This window comes from Fonsecaea monophora (assembly GCF_001642475.1).
Source record: "Fonsecaea monophora strain CBS 269.37 chromosome Unknown Scaff122, whole genome shotgun sequence".
Taxonomy (NCBI): domain Eukaryota; kingdom Fungi; phylum Ascomycota; class Eurotiomycetes; order Chaetothyriales; family Herpotrichiellaceae; genus Fonsecaea; species Fonsecaea monophora.
The window spans coordinates 74,629-94,749 of record NW_019174053.1 but is presented as its reverse complement, the minus strand read 5'-3'; the positions used below and the strand labels follow the sequence as shown (position 1 = coordinate 94,749).

The window sequence follows — 20,121 nt, the reverse complement described above, 5'->3', positions numbered from 1 at the left end:
GGACAACATCCAGTCACTCTGGTGTTCGAAGACGACGCGGATTGGGACCTGGCCATTAAGTACCAGATGATGCAGGCGGCACAAGCAACGCGGTTCGTGACCGCGCAGCCCGAAGACGAGAAGCCACTATCGCCGTACGGCGATTACTGGGACATCATCTGGTTCGGGCATTGCGCAGCGCAGACAGACCCAGAGAACGACAGGAGGTACGTCGTGACGGACGACCCGACGGTGCTGCCGCCGTGGTCGCGGTCGGAATTCGTCCAGCCCGACATGTCCGTCTGGCAAGAGGACTCGGACGACTACCTCAACTTCCAGACCCGCATCTACTTTCGGTCGAACTGGAATTCTTGTACGGCGGCATACGCCATCTCCCTCCGTGGCGCGGAGAAGGTCGTCTTCACGCAGAGCATGGTGCCCTTCAACGACCCCGTAGACAATGGCATGGGAGCCATGTGTAACCGGCACACACTGGATTTCACCTGCATCGCACCGTTCCCCACGGTCGTGGGCATTTCGAAACCAGCCGGCGCGTCAAATCGAGGAAGCGACATTCGCGGGCTAGAAGATGTCCAGGTGATCGAGGAAGGATGGAGTGAACGGATCATGTATTCGACGCGGCAAAACATCCCTCGCATCCTGACAGGACAGGAGGATTTTTTGAGTGTCTTCTCCGAGGACTCGATGCCTCCCATGACGATCCCGGACATTGGGCGCGGCATGGGACATCCCGAATGGGTTTGGAGGGGGACCAGGTACTTTGACGAAGGCGAGTACCAGCAAGCGCGCGCCAGTGCGGCAGAAAAGGACAATGAGGAGGGCAAAGCTGAGGAAGACGCAAAGTCGGAGGGCGACGAGTGGACGAGTCCCATCGAGCAGGAGACGGAAGATGCTCAGCCAGACAGCGAGGGAGGGGAGACGTCTACCTCCTCAGAAGGGGGCGAAGAAGAAGAAAAGGAAGCTTCCGAATCCACCGGCCACTCAAAGAAGCAGGGGTCACATCGAAAGGAGACGGAAGATGGAGAAGCCGGGGGTGAAGTGGATAACCATGATGAAGAAGTGCTCGAAAGCTAGGCGCAGCGAGCAGCTGTGGTTGTGTGGTTGTGTGGTTGTGTATAGAGAGAGAAAGAAAGAGATCGAGCGTGCGCAGTCGATATTTGGGCCCGAAGTGTTCAGAATGCACTGGATGCTGTTTTGAAGGAACGAAGCATTGATGGTGTTATCCTTGTATCTTTGTTAATACTCCCATTTCCAGATTGAGACTTTGACGAATTGAATTGGATCGGATTATTATTGAACTTCGGCCTGCTGCCAACCTGGACCGAGGTAAACGAGGCGACAAGATTCAAAGTTGGACCGATAGCGCGACTCACATAATTTCCTCGGTGGCCCTCAACAATGCAATACACCATTTGATAAAGAATACCTGATCACTCTTTTCGATGAAGACGGAGACTATGACCAGTGGCCGAGCAACATTTACCGAGCGAGGAAGGATGAATGTCGTGGTGAGGTTTGACTGAGGCCATCGATATCCCAACCGATTATAACCTACGACCAACATCACTCCCCGTTACTGCCCTTACTGCTAGGTACCATTACTGGGTCCTGCACCATACACAAAACCGCCATAACATTCATTTCGTTTCCTTCGCTGCGTCACAAAGCAGCTGCCCCCTCGCCATAGTCGGACCATGGGCTCTACCGACACTCGTCGCGGTGGCGCGGAGCCAACAACGCCGCAGTCGACTCTGCTGGACCACTTCCGCTCTATACCATGGTGCGTGCCACACCTGTCAGACCCGGCGTTTCGGCGGGTGAACATGTCTCGAACGCTGATGCAGCCGGGAAACGGACACTCGCTGATGGCCGAGACATGGAACACGGATAAGACTATCACGCACCTACTGTCGCTGTACCGGCCTCCCATCCACAATGGCGACACCACGTACACCCACCGGGAGACGGGGATTGGGACGGACAGCCAGACTCGCGGCGAAGTACGCCGCTTCTACACGTTCGGGACCGGCATGAACGCGCACCCGAACACGCTGCACGGCGGCGTCGTGGCGACCGTGCTGGACAGCACCATGGGCAACATCATCGGCCACCAGATGCCGAACCGCCTCGCCACCTTCACCGTCGCGCTGAACGTGACGTACAAGAAACCCGTGGGCACGCCGGGGACCATCATGGCGAGGTCGTGGATCACCAGGGCCGAGGGCCGCAAGATCTGGGTCCACGGCGTCATCGAGGACGGGCAGGGGAATGTCCATGCCGAGGCTGAGGGGATGTGGCTTAGGGCGAAGCCGAAGTTGTAGCTTTAGCTGTGGCTACAAGTGTAGACGAGATGCATGATAGGGAGAATAGGGGGGATTGGACAAGGGAGTGGTTTAAAGGATCGATCGATATGGCAGAGTATCGAAGTTTGTTCTTCTATTATAGATTGACAGGTATCACAGAGGCCGGCTACTCCATCCACCACCCAGAACACGACCATACAACCATACCATCTGATCCGATCCCCACTGGGTGTTTGCCGCTCTGCTCTCCCCAAAGCTACCTCAGTTATATGTGATCTTACAAGAAAGGCATCACCTCCCCAACTAGCACGATAGCAAGACCATGTGTCCCTCCTAAAGCACTGCCAGCTTAGGGCGGTAGGTGGCCCCATGCTTGGTCCTTGTCCCACTTGATGTTGAATCTCGGGCCACCGTGACCCAGTAAATCCGCATCGTCAATATCCCACGCCGCCAGGTTCTGCATAAAGTATTGGTACTGGGCCTCGGTCTCCGACATCCACATTCGACAGTAGCTGTTGTCAATGTTGAACTCCCACGCATTGGGCTTGAGCACCCTTCGCATCTCCTCTCCGTCCACAATCTTGTTCTGCACGATGCTGAGATCGGGCAGCTGCACCGTAGGATAGTCCCGATAGAACGGATCCTTGACGCTCACCCACTCACCACAGCACCTGTCGATGCTGGGGCCATCCAACGTGAGGTCTACCGGTTCTGATCCCGTCACGCACCACGCGCCGGCTTCCATGTAAAAAGGCGGCTCCAGAAAGCACCAGTTCCGCCAGTTGGCCGCCGCAGCGACCGCGTGTCGCGGGCAAGTGTGGTTGAATCTCGGCAGGCCCGCATCGACAAAAACCCACTGATGGGGACAACGTAGACCGTTACATCCGATCCTGACTCTGTAAAGATCCACCGCTTTGGGAATCCCACCTGGTGTGCCGGGGGGACATTCCACCGGATCAAGCTCCAAGTCCTCGTTGACACAGACCCATTGCTCCTCACTACTGCGTGCGGCGGTATCTCGAGGGACGGGCATATGGTGCGTGATATCGGTTCTGTTGAGTTGGAAGATGCGGCGTGGAAGAGCTGTTACTTGGATTGCGAGGGCAAGGGTCAAGGTGACCGTCGACAAGACTCTGATGGCCATTGTTGTTATTTAGAGGCGTGGTATTCTTTGTGATCGTGATGAATCTGGACTGCGGTTGGAGGTAAAGAATCTAGATGTTGAACGATGTGATGTACGAGCATTCAGGCTGAACATGCACGACTTAAATAATTCCTGGGAAGACTGGCAAAGCTTTGAGGTCCTTCAGGTCCCCATCTGACTTACCGATAGCTTCTATTTTATACGGCCATTCGTCAACGGGCATCTATGGCACCTGAGTCGAGAACCACTCTCAAGTTCCAGCCTTCAAGCGAGGCTAAGTGAACGCCAAAGTCTTGCATGAGGCACGAACCAGAGGAAAGGCCAGAGGGACAGGACCCCAACAAACGGGATGGTAGAACCACCATTTTAGAAAAGCCAAAAGTGTAGTCTCTATGGAAATGGAGGAGGACCTGTACGGACAATGGATCAGGGCGTCAGAAGTAAATACGCGGTACGGTGGAGTATTTTCCTTGTCGCGAACCTGTTAATTCAGACGCGCCTTTACGCGTTGGTGTTCCGCATGTCACACTCAGTGAACAAACCAAGTCTCAAAGCGCGCTCAATACGTCCAACAAAGGCCTCGGTTCGACGCAACTTCTCAAGTGTTGTGAAAATGGCTCCTTTAAAGAGTCTGCTGCGGCCATGGCAAAAGGACGATAAATATGATCAGAGGCGAAGAGCCCCGTCATCCTACGATCCCCTCTATTCCTACCGACTGTCTCGAGGAGACACCAAACAATACCACCAGCAATTCGGTGACATGTACTTTTTGCGCCTGGCCAAGCTGAAACCTGTGGTGGAGAAGATTGCTGAGGAAGACTGGGCCGACTTCGAGATCGCAGGAGAAAAGGCACAGAGAGTGGACAGGGTGCTAGATGTCCGTCAAGGCCAATTGTGCTGGGTTGTGGGAACAATCTACATGGACATGCCTCTGAAACCGAATATTCTGGAGGATATATCGAAAGAGCACTGGGTTGCAGGCGCACCACCGCGACAGTCATACTTGACTGCAGATGAGGAAACACAGGTCATGCTGGAGGACGAATCCGGCCGACTTCGATTAGCGGGAGCGACGCTGAAAAGCAACTTGTTGGTCACCGGCGTCATTGTCGCTGTGCTGGGTACCGAAACCGCAAATGGAGACTTTGACGTGCTGGATCTACACATCCCTGACCTACCGCGACAACCCAAGAGATGGGAACGGGACGAAGAGGAAGACACACGAATGCAGGTCGATCAACAACGAAAGAAAATCGCTCTCATCAGCGGGCTTGACTTTTCCGAGACCGAGGCTGACACACTGAATGTTTCACTTCTCTCCGAATTCCTGCTTGCAGAGGCCTTGGACGAAGACGATCGAGAGGAAGCCAGCAAAATCTCTCGCCTCATAATTGCGGGCAATTCTATCGCGTCCGATCTGCTTTCAGGTCATCAAATGTCGATTGAAGACGGCAAGAAGCCTGGAAATCGCAGATACGGCTACGACGCGGCTTCGTACAATCCCACACCAACTTTCCATCTCGACCAGTTCCTCGCTGAGCTCCTCCCCAGCATCCCAATTACAATAATGTCAGGCGAACAAGACCCCGCAAATGCAAGCTTACCGCAACAGCCAATCCATCCAGCCATGTTGCCGCACTCTCGGGCCTACGCCACCACTAATATCGCCGAGCCAGAAGAAGAGGAGCCAGGATGGCTCGACAGTGTGACGAACCCTTGGGATGGCGATGTGGACGGCTGGCGATTCATGGGCAACAGCGGTCAGCCTGTGGACGACATCCTCAAGTACGTGGACCTTGGGGGCCCGGACGGGAAAGGCGCAGACGGGAGATTGGAAGTTATGGCCAGCATGTTACGTTGGCGATGCGGCGCTCCAACGGCTCCAGACACCCTCTGGTGCTATCCATTCCAAGATCGCGACCAATTTGTCATTGAAGAGTGTCCGCACGTCTTCTTTGTGGGAAACCAGCCGAGATTTGATACTACCGTCATTGACGGTCCCGACGGGCAGCAAGTCCGACTAATCGCGATTCCACGTTTTCACGAAACTGGAGAGCTTGTGCTGGTCGATTCCGAGACGCTGGAGGTTGAGGTAGTCCGGTTTGATATTCACGATCCTGCTTAGATCAAATGCGACGAAAATCGTGGCCAGGACTGTAATATCAAAACCGCCCGGAAACTTTTCCGCCTGTCCCGAAAAGAAATTCACGGAATTTTAATCCAACACAAAATTATATCTTTGTTGTACAGTACAGGACCGAATGATCGGATGATACCCATGTGGTATAAGTCGCAAAAACCATGACGCCATGATGGATAGATCTAGACAATGCGCATCAACGAACATACTTGTGAGTATTGAGGATATCACCGTCTTGCCTCGAGTTCGCCCCGCCTCGCTCAAAAGTTTTTGAAAAGTTATTCTTCCTCTAACCTATCTGTGTACATACATAGGCGTCTCCACGACGAAAGTGGTTTTGGTACCCTATTCGGCGCACCATGTGCCCAAATACCACGGATGGATGAAGGATCCTGTACGTATTGATATCAACAACGCCTGCCCCCTGGCCAGGGGTTGGACCCAACGAAAGATAATATACTGGCTTTTTTGGTTCTGACAGTTTGAGAAAATTAGGAAATCCAAGAAGCCACGGCGTCTGAACCCCTGACGCTTGAAGAAGAATATGCCATGCAACGCAGCTGGCGCGACGATGGGGATAAATTGACCTTTATCGTCTGTCAACCACACTTCCGTGCCGACACCGATGGGGTAGAGTGTCACGAGAGCAGCGATGGAGAGACTCAGCGCGAGGTCGACGCCATGGTCGGAGACGTGAACCTCTTCATCTCTACCGCTCCGGCCCAAGACGACTCCGCGCAGGGCGAGGGATGGGGTGAGGGCGAGATCCTCGTGGCAGGCGAACTCGAACTCATGATCGCAGAGACGGCCCAACAACGCAAGGGGTACGGCCGAGCCGCGCTGCTCGCGTTTCTCAAGTACATTACGCAACACGAGCGCGAGATCCTGGCTGAATTCCAGCACTACTCTCACCCTGGACCTGCTCCGGGTTCTCCCACCACCACAACCACCACGATCCCCGGACAACAAGCCCACTTCACGCACCTGTCCGTGAAAATCGGCGGCACAAACCTCCGGAGCATTGCCCTCTTTGAGAGTCTGGCGTTCCACAAGACGGGCGAGAACCCGAATTACTTTGGCGAGTACGAGCTGCGTCTGTCGCGCGCGGAACTGGGGGATCTGATCGCGCGTGTCGAGGGTAATCATGATGCGCTGGCGGACACGGCAGAGCGCAAGGGGTTTCTGGTGGGGTATCGCGAGGCGCGGTATTCGTGCCATGAATAGGGAGTGAGGTCCGTGAGGACGGAAAGGACAGGGACAGGAGAGAGGGAGAGGGTAGATGTGCGGATGGGACAGAATGGGCTTTACAGGGTATGGGTCTACCTCGCCTATGATACTACAAGTATACAGCGCAGCGCCTGGTGCCCATTAGGGTGCGGAATATTTTTTTTGGTGTATTGCGAAGAAGCATGTCTGGAGTCTCGAGGATGTCCTCGCGATTCTGACGAGCAACGTGTGCGCCGCAGACTACCTACGGGTAAGGTACTAAAGAACCTCAGACCTGCAGGCCTTTCATCCCGTCTCGCCCCTAGTTCCTAGTTCTCTGAACATTCCACAAGATGTCCGACCGCCTTTTCAGCCATGTCCATCCAGTTCAGTTCATTTGATTCTTCTCGTGGCCTTACAAAGCCCAGCCAGACGAGAAGCTCCTCTCAAGTCTAGTCCCTAGTCCCTAGTCACACCATCCATTTCTCTTGGTTTGTTTTTCATGAGTTGGTCCACAGGAAATAAAATGTGGTTCATCATTTCTGTCCATCCATCCATGACCGTGGATACCATAACAATCCCCCCTCCACTTTTGACCAAGTTGAGCGATATTGGAGGAAATAAGCGGAAGACGTTTAGTTCTTCTTGGGTTTCTTGTTCTTCTTGCCGATTTCGACGAATGGCATCGCTGTAAGTAGAAAGGTGAGTGTTAGCCAGGGCTAAGTTCGCGCAAGATATTTATGTGCGGGCCAGTGCAGGAGGGGTATGAATTCCATCGGCGGGCAAGTCTTCGGTGCTGGCAGCCCTTTGCGAGTTATGCCACTTTCTCCAATCCAATCCAGACAAACCGCACTTCAGACCCGACAAATATGCCCCCCAAACACCTCGCTCTTCAAAGCTGTACCGGGATGAGGCTAGACTTACTGGGCGGCAGACTCTGCTTGATCTTGTCGGCTTTGTCCGAGTCCTTGAGGATCAGGGTGTACAGGTACCGCTTGCATCGGATCTTCATCTTGATGTCCTTCGACTTTGAGGATTTCTTAAGGCGGGCACCTATATATCGCAGTAACAGAGTTAGCAAATCACTGGGACTGCGCTTCATTGTACGGCAAGTGACGCTCGCTATGAGTGCCTGTATTCACAGAGGGATGGACTTTCAGAGGGGGTTTCAGGGCATGATTTGCGTCGTAGGTACTCTGCCAGGCGCAGGAGCACTGGCAGTGCAGGCACCACACTTGAAGAGGAAACATGTCGCAGGAAATGATATTTGGTTCAGAGTTGCAGTGTCGCACCTTTAGCATCCTTTCTGCGGGCAATTTCGAGGAATTGCTTGATATCGGTGACTTCGGAAGGCATCTTGAAGAGTTCGAAATCGATCGACGGGGGAGATTGTAGACGGGCGTTGTAGACTTGAACTTGGTGAGATAGTTCCCAATCCCAGTTTCGGTGCGGGCTGCTTGTCAAAACTGAAAATGCGATTGTGGGCGGGGGATCCTCGGCAGGTTACTAGCGTCGGAGCTTGTCGGAGATAACCCAGCTTTTTTGACGAGGCTGAACATCCTGATGTACTTGGTAGGTACCTGTTGTATCGTACTCACCTGGCCAACAAAGCTAAGGGCGAGTGTGCAACTACACAGGGATATTCTCCCTGTCTATAACCCCACAACGAGAAGTCTGTGTTGGATTTTGTCTGAGCGGTGCGCATTCCAAGCTTCAAAGGTATCACATGTGATTCAGACTCCAGAAGTCCGGCGCGTTTGTTCTTGTTGAGGTGGACTATTTCTTGCCCAAACCCTTCAGCCACTTTGGCAGCCTTTTCTTGCCATCCCCGGGTCCCTCGCTTGTGTCCTTAGTCCCCAGATTGACCTTGATACCAGGCTCTTCGTCAGCCTCGACATCCACAGTTGGGAGATCCTGCACTTTCACTTCCTGGGCCTGCTCCCTCAACTCCACCTTCAGTACAGACTTTATGCTCCTCGCTTGAAGACTGGCCTTATGGTCATCCCATTGAAATGTGACTAGCACTCGCCCTTTGAGCTGAAGATCTTTGATTAGTTTCTTCGCGCTGTCGTCTGGAATGATTTCATTCTTTCCTCTGATACCTGGATTTCGAAGCATGAAAGGCTCCGTTCGGTATTGCTCCTCCAGACACTCTCGTACAAAGTTGTACAGATCCGCTGCGGTGTCGCCCTGCTCAAATCTGGCGCTAACCGCACTCTGGTCGGGGAATCGAACCTTTATCTCGACTTCCTTTACCGCAGCCCACTTGGCTGCTTCCTCTTGAGCTTGGGCTGCAAGCTCGGCTTCTGTCGGTAGCCGCACATTTCTTGAGTTCTGCTGTAGCAGTTTTTGGTGGACCTGGGCGTGTTCAACTGTGGGGGTATAGTCTGCTTCGTTGTGAGACATGAGGGCGGCCGAAGGAGTGGATGAGCTCGGCGGCCGGAATACGGAGACCGGACGACTCGTTGACGAACTCGAAGTTTCAGGTTGTGAAGGTAATGATGTTGATGTTTCTTCTTGGGCTTGGGGGGGGAGCTGCGAGGGTCTCTCCTCATTCCACTCTGGCTGAGTCTCGGCCGATCCAGTTTGTGGCTCACTTGAAGCCGAAGTCTCTTGTTGGCGCGGCGGTTGAGCAACTGTTCCCTCGACCGATTCGAAATAGCTTTGTATCTGCGCCATGGCCTCTTCTAGCGGAGTTTCAGTTGTCCGAAAACTCAGCCTCAAGAGAGCTGTACCGCTGTTGAGACCCAGTTGTGCCAGAGATTTTTGCAGGTCCGTAAACGACGCCAATTCTCTGTTCATGACCTGTATCACCGGCTGTTCATAATACAGTCTGCCACCACCCGAACTGCCCTGGCTTGCTGATGGTACCCCTCTGGCAGTGAAATTCCGAGTACTGGGAGTACCCCCGCCCGCAACGCCGGCCTCGAACTTCCTGAGCACAAGCCATAATGTGGTCGAACTGGGAAACTTGTCTGTAAGCCTGGCGTTGGGTACACCTCGTGCTTCTGATTCCGGCAATTGTAGGGCTATTGAGACGACGCCGGCCGATTTAGAGAGTTGGACCAGTTCTAGTTTTGCGCCTGAGGAAAGACCCGAGAGGCGAATCGTTCTGGAGAGGTCGACGGGTTTGTTATTATGCCTGCAAAGTAACTATCAGTCAACCTGGGTGTGCGCAGGCATCCATAGGATGAAACGTACTTCAAACCATATTGAGCGGCGTTGACTCCCAATTTCGTGCACGCCTCTTCTAGAACCTCACTCAAGTTCTTACCCGGGGTAGTCTTGATTGTGGCTCTTCGAGCCGTCGAGTCGATCACCACTACGTGAGAAGCCATTTTCGATCGTCAGGGCGACAGCCTGGTGGGGTTGCGTGGAGGGGATAACTCTTATGTTTGGAGGGAGTTGGATGGTCTGGATAGCAGCTGTAATGGTCGGGCTTTGTAAGTTGAATAGAGTGTTTGGTAGAAGTGGCTAGAAAGTGTTCATCCACCCAGATGGGGTTGCAGGCTGCTATCCATATCATGGAATGTGTTGGATGCTGTTGCAGCTTTACTAACCATCCAGTAGCGGCGAAAGATGGCCATCATAGGCGTGTGCAGGCGTGCCGCAGGCAAAAAGGTCGGCGTCACCAAGCGTCATGGCGGAGGAATTAGGTAAGACTGCCGCCTATTGGCCCCTGTAGCTTCTAGCGCCAGCTTCTCCAGTTTGAGCCTCACTAGCCTCAGTTGAGCATCAGCCTCGTGCCTGCGGAAACGCGTTTGCATTTTGTGCCTGCGCATCCCTCTCCGGCCTTTTGAGATCGATAGTTATCCAGATCCTGTCACTTACATCCGCCGTTTGACTCAACGCCCTGTTAATTGCTTGTCTTAATCCTATTCCTTCTCCTTTACTTGAATCTTTCTCGTCTGCAGGATGGTAAGCAATCCTCATCGTCAGAAAACAGTCGCTCTTCAATGCTAACCAATCCACTACAGAGCTCTCCATTCGATATCAGTACTTCTCTCTTCTGACCTCGTGCTCCTATACAATCTAATATGTGATTCAGATGGTGGTGCGTGTGTTGCGATGGTCGGAAAGGACTGCGTTGCCATAGCTTGCGACCTGCGACTGGGCATGCAAGCGTTGACCGTGTCAAACAACTTCCCCAAGATATTCAACTATGCACCCAGTGTCTTTCTCGGCTTGACGGGACTGGCGACCGATGTACAAACAGTCAGTGACACCTTCCGGTACAAAGTCAACATGTATCGACTACGCGAAGAACGAAACATTTCACCCCAGACACTGGCCAACCTGGTCAGCAGTTCACTGTACGAGCGGCGGTTTGGACCTTGGTTTGTGAGCCCAGTGCTTGCAGGGATAAATCACACAACGGGCAAACCGTTCATCTGCGGGTTTGACAGTATAGGCTGCATTGACTTTGCAAAGGATTTCATCGTGGCGGGCACCGCGAGTGATCAGCTGTTTGGAACGTGTGAAGGACTATGGGAGCCGGATTTGGTGAGACACATCCATGCACAATCCCTACAGACCACTTCTTGTCTATCTGCCATGCAAACTACGGCAGGGCGTATATTTATCCCCATGTTTGCCGCAATGTCGAGTCTAACGATGCTTGTCACCAGGAACCGGAGGACCTTTTTGAAACCATTTCGCAAGCCCTACTGAACGCCGTGGATCGAGATGCCTTGTCAGGCTGGGGCGCACATGTCTACATCATCGAGAAGGACAAGGTGACCAAGAGACTCCTGAAGGGGCGGCAAGACTAAATGACGGGGCCGACGAGCAGAGTCTGGAGTCTGTCCTGTATGTGAAGAACGCATACTAGCGGAAGGAGGGCGGAGGGTTAGGATACGTGCGCGAACAGCATCTAGCACACACAAGGAAAACGGGTAAATGGCATATGGCGTTCCTATTACTCTTCCCGTATGGAAAACTTTCGGGGCGTTGTGATGCCTCTCTTGATTCCCTTGCCTCCGCATTCTCGCTCTCTATTTGTCTATCTGTCTGTATATCTGTCTCTGCATACCTGTGTGTGTAGTACACCCGGAATATGAGCTTCACCAGACCAACACCTACATCCAGTAAGAGAGTGTATGTGAGAGGGAGACAGCGAGCGCCCCACATATGTCATATGTCTGTCTACATATAGGGTGTCCAGCAGCTCCTGTTCCTGTAACGTGCCAAAGGAAGCTCTAATCTCTCAATCGCAGGATGCATACTTGGTACCTAGGTATAGAGTGTAGAGCACAACGAACGAATGTGAACCCAGTCGCCCTAATACAGTATTCAGTACCTCTGTTAATCGGTAGTCCGTGCTTTTTCTCTTCCATTTGTCTCCGTCTCTCCATTTATCCCGCTTCTCGTCTCTTCTATCCTCAACCCCTTTTCCTGGTCGTCTTCGCTGGCCTCCTACTCATCTTCCAACCCGAATTTTGCCCTTTCCGCCCAAAACCCCATCGAGTGCATCATCCCAGCTATCCTTGATCTCCCCGCAGATGGTCTCCATCGTGACTTCGTCACAGATGCTCTCAATCAAATTCTCCCACTTCTCACCACCAGGGAGAGCGTCTCCTTCGGTACCATCGCTCCCCTCGGCGTCGCTGCCGCGTCGTGCCATTCCCAAGTCTACCAGTTTGCCCAGCACGCCGGGTTCGTTGATTGATGACTTCAGCTCCCGGACATCTGTAAGGATTTGAGATTCGAGGTCGGTGATGAGTGACTGTATCTCAGAGATCAGGTCCTTGGGGATGCAGTCTGAAGCAGCCTTCGAAGATTTCGCGGACTTTTGGGTCTTCTTGGTCACCAGGGAAGTGAGGTTTGCAATGACTTGCAACGTCTCGAGTTGTGTGAAGCTTTCGTGCAAATCCTCCCACGATGGCACACGAATCTCTGCAATGATCGACCCAGAGGTACTATTCCTGCGGCTCGCGAGTGCGGACGAAAGCCAGGTTTTGAGGTCGGAAAGGATGTCTGAAAGAGATGTGGAGGTGTTCTGTTGAGATGCCTGAGGCGTGCTGATGCTGCCTTCTTTGAACAAAGTTATTGCCTGGGCGAGAATCTTGTGGCATGTAAGATTGGCTTGTTCAGCTTCTGTCATTTCCGCCGATAGGTCTTCTGTAGCAGGCCAGGACACGTGGAGTTGAGCCTGTTTCAGATTCTCGTACGCTGTTGCTATCAGGGAAGTGTGCGATGCCACCTCTGCTTTCAGATAAGTGGCTATGTTGTCAAACAGTGCCATGGCGTGTATCCATCTTTCTTTCGGAAGAGATCCACATCGAAACTTCGCCAGCAGTTGACCGTCCTCTTCGCGATAGTCAGGCATGTACCCGAAATCTCGTTTGTCGACAAGGGGTTTCGAAGGATCTGTTAGTGGCAAGACTGTATGGTCATTAGGCTCCCCTCGCCATCGTCGGATCTTCCGTTCCTCGATGGCATAGATCTGCTTGACCAGGCTGCTTTCAATCTCCGACCTCATCTTCACGCTGTTCTGGATGTTTGAGTAACTGTTGAATCGCAAGCCTTCGCGAATTCCTCTGACCAAAGCACTATCCGCATTCTCCAGAACTGTAAGTCCTGTGTCTACGGCCCAAAGCGGGTCAAAATCGTCCTGCAGGGCCGTAACAGAGGCTGGATGCAACGAGGATATTCTTGTGAGGATCCAATGTCCAACTGTTTCCCACTGCAGATTTTTGACACTGAGTTTCACAAAGTTGTCCATACCTAAAGAAAGTAATCCGAGATGGGACTGGAGCTGAACCAGCAGGATTGTCAGAATGTAATAATCTTCGAATTTTAAGCGAGTGATTTGAAGAACTATGACGGCGAACAGGGCCATCGAAGGCGAGTTTTTGCTGCTAGAAATTCGAAGGATTGCGAGAACTGCCAGGAGGGCTGCTTCTGGGCACGGAGGGCTCTCGGACAAGGACGTCTGGTATAATTGTAATGCTCTGTGCGTGAATTCGAGGAGCTCCGAGCTGGATGCATCTGGTGGAAGTGTGCTATACGCCAATTTAAGGCCGAACAGCCGTACCAGATTCCCCTCATGACTAGAGACTGTGTGCAGGAATTGATCGAAATGAGCCTTGTCAAGGTGTTGGAGAGGCTTCTTCAGATCATCGAAGCAAAAGGGCTTGGATGAAAACGCTTCGAAATAGTCTTTGCAGGTTTGCAGTAGACCGTCCTGCTTGGCTTCGTCGTCCTGAGTCTGCTGAAACTTCAGCTTCGCGAGGTAAGCTGCGCGGACAATCGGCCTGATGGTGCACACAGAATCAAGGAGCTCTTTGCATTGTGTGTCTAGCCTGCGTAGATGTCAGCGGAATGTAGCCATATGTTGTCTTCCAGCTGCCTTACCCGTTGCCCTCTGGTAATTTCGATCGTGACTCCAGCCATAGATCCCAGATACGGTCGTCTGACTGGTGTTCTGGCTGGGACAACAGATCCTGGCACACTTTGAAAGCATCGTCCCATTGTTCTGATACCTGCAAAGAATCAAGCAGTAGAGAGAGCACTAATTGAGGGTCCTGTTTGCCGACTCGAGATTGCATGTTCAGCGACTGTCCCTGCAAAAGCTTGACCGTCTCTTTGACATGGCCCGTGGCGTTGAAGACTTGGACAAGCAACGCAATTTCTTCCGATTCCGCGATTGCTTTCGTGGAAGAAGATGCTTGTTCCTGCTGACCGGTAAGTCTTTCGACGCTTCTACCGAAAACGGTCTCAAGACGCACCTCATTCTTAGGTATCGCCTCCGCGGCCTTGGATATCATGCGATACGCAAGGGTTCCAAACAAGCTGCGCTCCTTTTCAGGCAGGTCTTGTTGCATATGGATCAGGTGGCACATGAGGATGTTCCAGAACTCGTAGTCTCTATCCTTGGAGAAGGAATTCCGCAAACCCATGGTGGCCTGGCGGATGGCCCCATGTCAGCCAGTCCCTTCTTGCTGTTTTGAGGTGGATGGTCTTTTGCTTGGTTTGGTTTTATATGTTCACACCTTTTGAGCACTCTTCCAGTTGTTGTCTGCAACTGCTTGGTTGAGCCATCTCATGTACAAATCCTTGTCATCCTTTTTAACGCTGAGGGCCCTTTCCCAGAGCTTCGGACTCTCTTCGTGTAGCGACAGGGTTTTGAGAGCATTTTGAAGTTGGTAGATGGCTTCTGGTTCTGTGAGGGGGGGTGTACGCTTGCAGAGGTCCAGAACCTCCTCCCGGCTTCGATCGTATTGGGTCTTGTCTGGCTGATTCACCAGGACGAAGGCTTTCAGGGCCTGTCATGGTTAGAAAAGGCTATTCTACGAAGTGAGCGATACTGAAACGCTTACCAGAAACCTGTCAGACCGTTCACCTTTCTTGAACCATTTGTCACAAAGTTGCAGTGCCTGCTTCCAGTTCGCACTCGCAACGGCATCTTGAATCGGCCGTATTCTTCGCTCGCTGACGCTCGGATCGGACATGTTCAGGGAATAACGGGACCCGTGCCCTCGAGGAGGAATTATGAGCGCGAAGTTTACGATGCGGGGAAGTTGTGTGGGCAAGGCTGAAATCCAATGTTGCGTGACCCTGCGAGTCAGGCAGGAACAGAAATCTGGGAAGCTACAGGTATTGGCTACAGCAAAGTGAGACTCGGTCTTTCGTAGGATCTGAGTCAGAAGTACTCTAAAGGAGATTTAGATGCGTCCTTTGGTGCTTTTTTGCCTATTCTTACAATATAGTCCGGTACGGGACCAGCTCTCGTACTGTGGTTTGGAGTAGAAATTCCTTTCGGGTCTTCATGTATATGTACTCCCGCGCTATGCCTTGACAGAGATATCAATTCTGCTTTTGTACAATCCTCCCATATTCGCCTCAGAGCTCCCAAAATACCAATAAATGACCTCAGTGATCACCCGAACCACGAGCCCGATTCAGCTCTCCGTTTCGCAGTCTGGTCAAATTCGTCAGTGTTTTGGCGTGATGTGCTTGGAACCGAGTTGTCATACCCATTCTTTCTTGCAGTCGCGGTAGGCTCTGTGTGAGTGACCGTGCTGTTAGCCTCATGCCGTACCGCTTTCTTTGCAGTTGAGGCATGCATCCCATCGCTGCCCAACCTCGATGAAGGCAGCCCTTTTGTGGCGACGACCGTCGCCAAATAGGATCACTCACTTAAAGTAGTCCTGGCACATCTCCCTGTCTCCTTTATTCCTGTGCATGCATTTTATACTCCTGTTCGCAAACTCCTGGCAGGGATCGTAATACTCGGATGTTCGTTTCCTGGCGCACACATTAGCAGGGTTCATGTCTCTGTACGTGTTATTGCGAAGTGCATACGATTGGAAGGTCGCTTTTGATTTCTCCCAAGCATCAATCTGTGGTTCTGAAGAAGCAGCCTGATCTGATTGCGCAGAAGACGCCATGTTGATGTTTGGTGAACAGGGAAGCGTTGCCAGAGTAGCTGCAGGTGCTTGATGCAAAGCGTCGATCACTGCTGGCCGCGTGCCTGCGATACCGACTAGGCGGATGAGTTTAGTGAGGCACAGACGGCACTAACCTTGTTGCGCTTAACAGGCTCAACGGGCAAACAGGGAAGCTTTTACCGAACTGCGTTATCGATAAGCCAGCCCTCCACCTCCATAATATATCATTGCTTTTACCCCTCCAGCCCTCTGCCCTCCCACCCTCCAAGCGCGGTCTACCAGCATTGCAGGCTACTTCCAATTCCGCTGACCTGTCCCCAGGCCTTAGTGCGTTCCCTGCTTGCACATCTTTCTAGTGTGCTATCCTTTTATTTCAGGATCAACCTATCTTTGGATTGTGGGATGGAAGATGAACTCTCCTCAGCGTGATCACATCCTTCTCCGGGTGACCGTCGCTCAATCCACTAACCAAATGTGACTGACTCGTAAATAGCAGTTCAATCCAGGGTTTGCATCAGGCACCCTTTGATTGTTCTACACGGCTCCTTGACTACCCTCCCAGTTCACGATCTTCACCCATGCTCGGCACAAAGCACATAGGACACTTGATGGTCGATCCCTATATCAAACCTTGACAATGTGCAAGCATCTGCAACTGTTGACCGCACTTCCCCGTGTCGACTGGGCAAGCAAGGATGCCTTCAAGGTTCAGCGAGCTCTCACAGGTGGATTCTGTCTTCTGGCCAAACGGATCGCACACAGGGCCCAGAGACAGCTCCTTGCCCATCCCGGCACGTTACCATATCTGGTCAACAGATCCATACACCACCTCACAGCGGGGGTCATCCACAACCATCAAGTTCAATAAGCGATGCTGTCGGACCCCTCTCTGCGTGCGCTGTTGGCTGGAAAATGAATAATAGGAACCCTTTTAGAGATGTTCACCAGTCACACCGACATAAAGTTGGGCTGCCTCATCAGACATATTGCGGTTATGGTCCCATAAATTGACACCTATCCGCCATGTTCCTCACCTTGGTGATCCATGGTGATGTACACATGTCATATGCATTCTCTGTTTACACCGTTGTCAAAACCGTTGGATGGAAGAACATCCGAAAGGCACTTCGGCGCGGCCAGAGAGACAAACCTACAGCTGCACGTTGACACATGTGAAAGATGACAGGATCCAGGTCCGTCACCGGGGTCGAGAAGAATGCAGCAGGCAATGGGCAGTGTTTTTAATCCAAACAAAGCAAGAATTTCCATCCGTGGAAGACGAGGTAATCGTCTGTCTGTCTGTCTGTCGTGATGGCACTCTGATGGTCTCCACAAGCTGTTTTGCAGACATCCCCCAGCTTTCGCCAAAGGGCGCCTGCAATAGCCTGACCGATGGAAGCTATCCACGATCCACACCTGTCGAGCGTTTCAAAAGTCAAGCCTTCCCGATAGGCAGATCAATGATAAGGGCTGTTGGCCGGCTGATAAGACGGGCAACTCTATGAGCGAATTGTGACGCTGTGGACAGTTGTTGACCTGCAGTTGGACGTCTTGCTTCCCTCAATCCAGAACTGTTTCTTTCCGTCCTTGCCCTATCTGGTGGAGTATTCTTTACTGTGTTTTACTTGCACAATCTGACTCCATAAGCTAACAGTCGACAGTGTGGAGGATTTTCTGGGTTCAAACCTCATCCGGACTCCTAGTGGTATCTGATGTTGGCGTGGCCTATTCAAAGCTGCTTGGAGCCACATACACCTTACCTAGGAGGGTCCATGTTTGCTGAAGAGTGACTGAAAGGAGCGTTGGTATAAGTTCTGACTCCTCTTGCTTGATTGTACAAACGTCCCATGATTATCAAGTGTTTGTTGACCTTTTTGTCCTTTCTTCACAAAACGGTCGTCATCCGGTTTGCTTTGATTGCTCATTTCGCACTATATAGTGGTCACCACCCGTCACAATTGTTTGCTAGTGGTCCGTCCAAAGTACATATAATCGACATCATCAAGGGAGATGGCTTCAGCCGATGTTCTTGCTCCAGAAGCACCAGCCTTTGGCACCGTGAAGAGGAAACGATCAGACCTGCACCTCAGCAATATGGCACCCAGAGCCCCGAGCGGACCTACCTTTGACGCTGCGAAGCATCTCAATTACCAAGCCCCCAACAAGATATGGACGATGAAGGAGATAGGATTCTCTGAGATGGGAGTCTCACCAAATGCCGTGTCGGAGCCCTTTCCTTTGTTCACCGCGGAAGCAATTCAGCAGATGAGGGCAGAGGTTTTGAGCAAGCCGGTGTGGGACAACTGCAAGTACTCTAGCGAACTGGCACACTGCCAACTGCGAGGGTTTGCTCCCGAGTATGTGTCATTCCATGAGGATCATCGTTGAGGCAGACAGGGTACTGACGAATGGAAAATAGATATGCACCATTTGTATATGATGCCTGGCGAAGCCCCGAGGTCCTCTCGATTGTGTCCAAGATCGCCGGTGTCGAACTAGTCCCCGCCATGGACCTCGAAATTGCCCACATCAACATCTCCAGCAACACCAAGGAACAAAGCGAAGCCGTCCAGCAAGCGCTGGAAGAGAAATCGCATCGAGAAGCGGACGAAGGTGTTTCGGGGTGTCCGTATGAAGACGACCAGCCTATTGTCGACTGGCACACAGACAGCTATCCTTTTGTCTGTGTCACGATGCTCAGTGACTGCACCAACATGGTGGGTGGTGAGACGGCATTGAGGACGGGGACTGGCGAGATCATGAAGGTCCGCGGTCCAGCAATGGTAAGTCACCCGAGCCAGACTGCAAACTGTTTGCCGTGTCCTTGTTGTTGTTGCTATCGTCATCGTCGTCGTCAACCTTACTAACATATGATAGGGCAATGCCATCGTCCTTCAAGGTCGTTACATCGAGCACCAAGCCTTACGGGCCCTGGGGACCACGGAACGCATCTCGATGGTGACCTCGTTCCGGCCCAAGTCTGCCTTCATCAAGGACGACACCGTCTTGACCACGGTGCGTCCCATCTCGGATCTCCGCGAGCTCTACTCGCAGTACGCCGAGTATCGATTCGAGATGCTGGAGGAGCGCGTGCGCGCCCACCTGAAGGAGATCCGAGACGGCAAGCGAGCCCGCCGCTTCGACACCAAGGCCACCAAGGCATTCATCCGGGAACAACGCAGCTTTTTGGACTCGATGCTGCGCGAGCTCGTCGACGACGAGATGGTGACGGCGGGCATGCTGGGCGGCGAGAACCACCTGTTCAGCGACGACTTGATTTCAAAGTACCGCAAGAAACCCCGCGTGTAGCCGCACCGAAGATTCAGACGTCTCCGAGAGTAAGGAATGAATGAATGAACGAATGACACATACTGAGTACACACAGACAAGACACGATTTTGGGTATGATTTTGATTCTGTTTTTCTCCTTGGGTTTTTCTTTGAATTTCTTTCTTTTTCAAGACTGGTCAATCGAGCGGGCGCCAGGGAGCGCAGCGAAGCGAGGACGAGGATATGGTGCCTACCCAGCTGCCTAGGTAGTTACATAGGTACCTAGGTACATATACGTATGCATACAGAGTACTCGGTACAATCAAGTAAACACCCAAGAGCTATCAATATCTGACACGCGAATCACCAGAGGTTTTCTGTATCTGTTTATTAGTTGGATAGAGGTACATAGTCTCTATATCCCTCTATCTTTCTTCGTCGGATACAGGAGGAAGAGCAGGAGGAAGAGCCGGAGGAAGAGGAGTAACTATGGCTGTATTTCATGTTATGCTATGCTACATGCTAGCCTGCTCAATGTTCACTTTCCAAACCAGCTAATACTCCGTCAAGTACCTACCTATACTCGGTAAAGGGACATGTCTTGGACAGAAGTCAGAAGAATATAAAATCCAAAATGAACCACCCAAAAATGGACGCCTTAATATA

The 20,121-nt window shown here is 52.1% G+C and overlaps 9 protein-coding genes across 9 annotated transcripts; 5 read left to right on the top strand and 4 right to left on the bottom strand.

Moving 5' to 3' along the window:
* Nucleotides 1-1,694: 1,694 nt before the first annotated feature.
* Nucleotides 1,695-2,321, top strand: AYO21_10527 (hypothetical protein; the record flags this gene model as incomplete). Its single annotated transcript, XM_022660443.1, has 1 exon — nucleotides 1,695-2,321. The coding sequence occupies one exon, from the start codon at nucleotides 1,695-1,697 to the stop codon at nucleotides 2,319-2,321; it is 627 nt and encodes a 208-aa protein (XP_022507277.1).
* A 331-nt stretch (nucleotides 2,322-2,652) lies between these two features.
* On the bottom strand, nucleotides 2,653-3,447 carry AYO21_10526 (hypothetical protein; the record flags this gene model as incomplete). Its single annotated transcript, XM_022660442.1, has 1 exon — nucleotides 2,653-3,447. The coding sequence occupies one exon, from the start codon at nucleotides 3,445-3,447 to the stop codon at nucleotides 2,653-2,655; it is 795 nt and encodes a 264-aa protein (XP_022507276.1).
* A 613-nt stretch (nucleotides 3,448-4,060) lies between these two features.
* Nucleotides 4,061-5,572, top strand: AYO21_10525 (hypothetical protein; the record flags this gene model as incomplete). Its single annotated transcript, XM_022660441.1, has 1 exon — nucleotides 4,061-5,572. One exon carries the CDS (start codon nucleotides 4,061-4,063, stop codon nucleotides 5,570-5,572), a length of 1,512 nt encoding a protein of 503 aa, XP_022507275.1.
* Nucleotides 5,573-5,776: 204 nt separating this feature from the next.
* AYO21_10524 (hypothetical protein) lies at nucleotides 5,777-6,811 on the top strand (the record flags this gene model as incomplete). Its single annotated transcript, XM_022660440.1, has 3 exons — nucleotides 5,777-5,798; nucleotides 5,902-5,981; nucleotides 6,083-6,811. 3 exons carry the CDS (start codon nucleotides 5,777-5,779, stop codon nucleotides 6,809-6,811), a joined length of 831 nt encoding a protein of 276 aa, XP_022507274.1.
* Nucleotides 6,812-8,569: 1,758 nt separating this feature from the next.
* Nucleotides 8,570-10,131, bottom strand: AYO21_10523 (hypothetical protein; the record flags this gene model as incomplete). Its single annotated transcript, XM_022660439.1, has 2 exons — nucleotides 8,570-9,935; nucleotides 9,995-10,131. The coding sequence occupies 2 exons, from the start codon at nucleotides 10,129-10,131 to the stop codon at nucleotides 8,570-8,572; spliced, it is 1,503 nt and encodes a 500-aa protein (XP_022507273.1).
* A 730-nt stretch (nucleotides 10,132-10,861) lies between these two features.
* AYO21_10522 (proteasome subunit beta type-3) lies at nucleotides 10,862-11,565 on the top strand (the record flags this gene model as incomplete). Its single annotated transcript, XM_022660438.1, has 2 exons — nucleotides 10,862-11,296; nucleotides 11,422-11,565. 2 exons carry the CDS (start codon nucleotides 10,862-10,864, stop codon nucleotides 11,563-11,565), a joined length of 579 nt encoding a protein of 192 aa, XP_022507272.1.
* Nucleotides 11,566-12,212: 647 nt separating this feature from the next.
* AYO21_10521 (hypothetical protein) lies at nucleotides 12,213-14,694 on the bottom strand (the record flags this gene model as incomplete). The annotated part of the gene is made up of 4 exons (XM_022660437.1): nucleotides 12,213-14,097; nucleotides 14,150-14,277; nucleotides 14,332-14,469; nucleotides 14,524-14,694. The coding sequence occupies 4 exons, from the start codon at nucleotides 14,692-14,694 to the stop codon at nucleotides 12,213-12,215; spliced, it is 2,322 nt and encodes a 773-aa protein (XP_022507271.1).
* An 87-nt stretch (nucleotides 14,695-14,781) lies between these two features.
* AYO21_10520 (hypothetical protein) lies at nucleotides 14,782-15,246 on the bottom strand (the record flags this gene model as incomplete). Its single annotated transcript, XM_022660436.1, has 2 exons — nucleotides 14,782-15,060; nucleotides 15,115-15,246. 2 exons carry the CDS (start codon nucleotides 15,244-15,246, stop codon nucleotides 14,782-14,784), a joined length of 411 nt encoding a protein of 136 aa, XP_022507270.1.
* A 2,949-nt stretch (nucleotides 15,247-18,195) lies between these two features.
* On the top strand, nucleotides 18,196-19,494 carry AYO21_10519 (hypothetical protein; the record flags this gene model as incomplete). Its single annotated transcript, XM_022660435.1, has 3 exons — nucleotides 18,196-18,542; nucleotides 18,605-18,968; nucleotides 19,063-19,494. 3 exons carry the CDS (start codon nucleotides 18,196-18,198, stop codon nucleotides 19,492-19,494), a joined length of 1,143 nt encoding a protein of 380 aa, XP_022507269.1.
* Nucleotides 19,495-20,121: the final 627 nt, after the last annotated feature.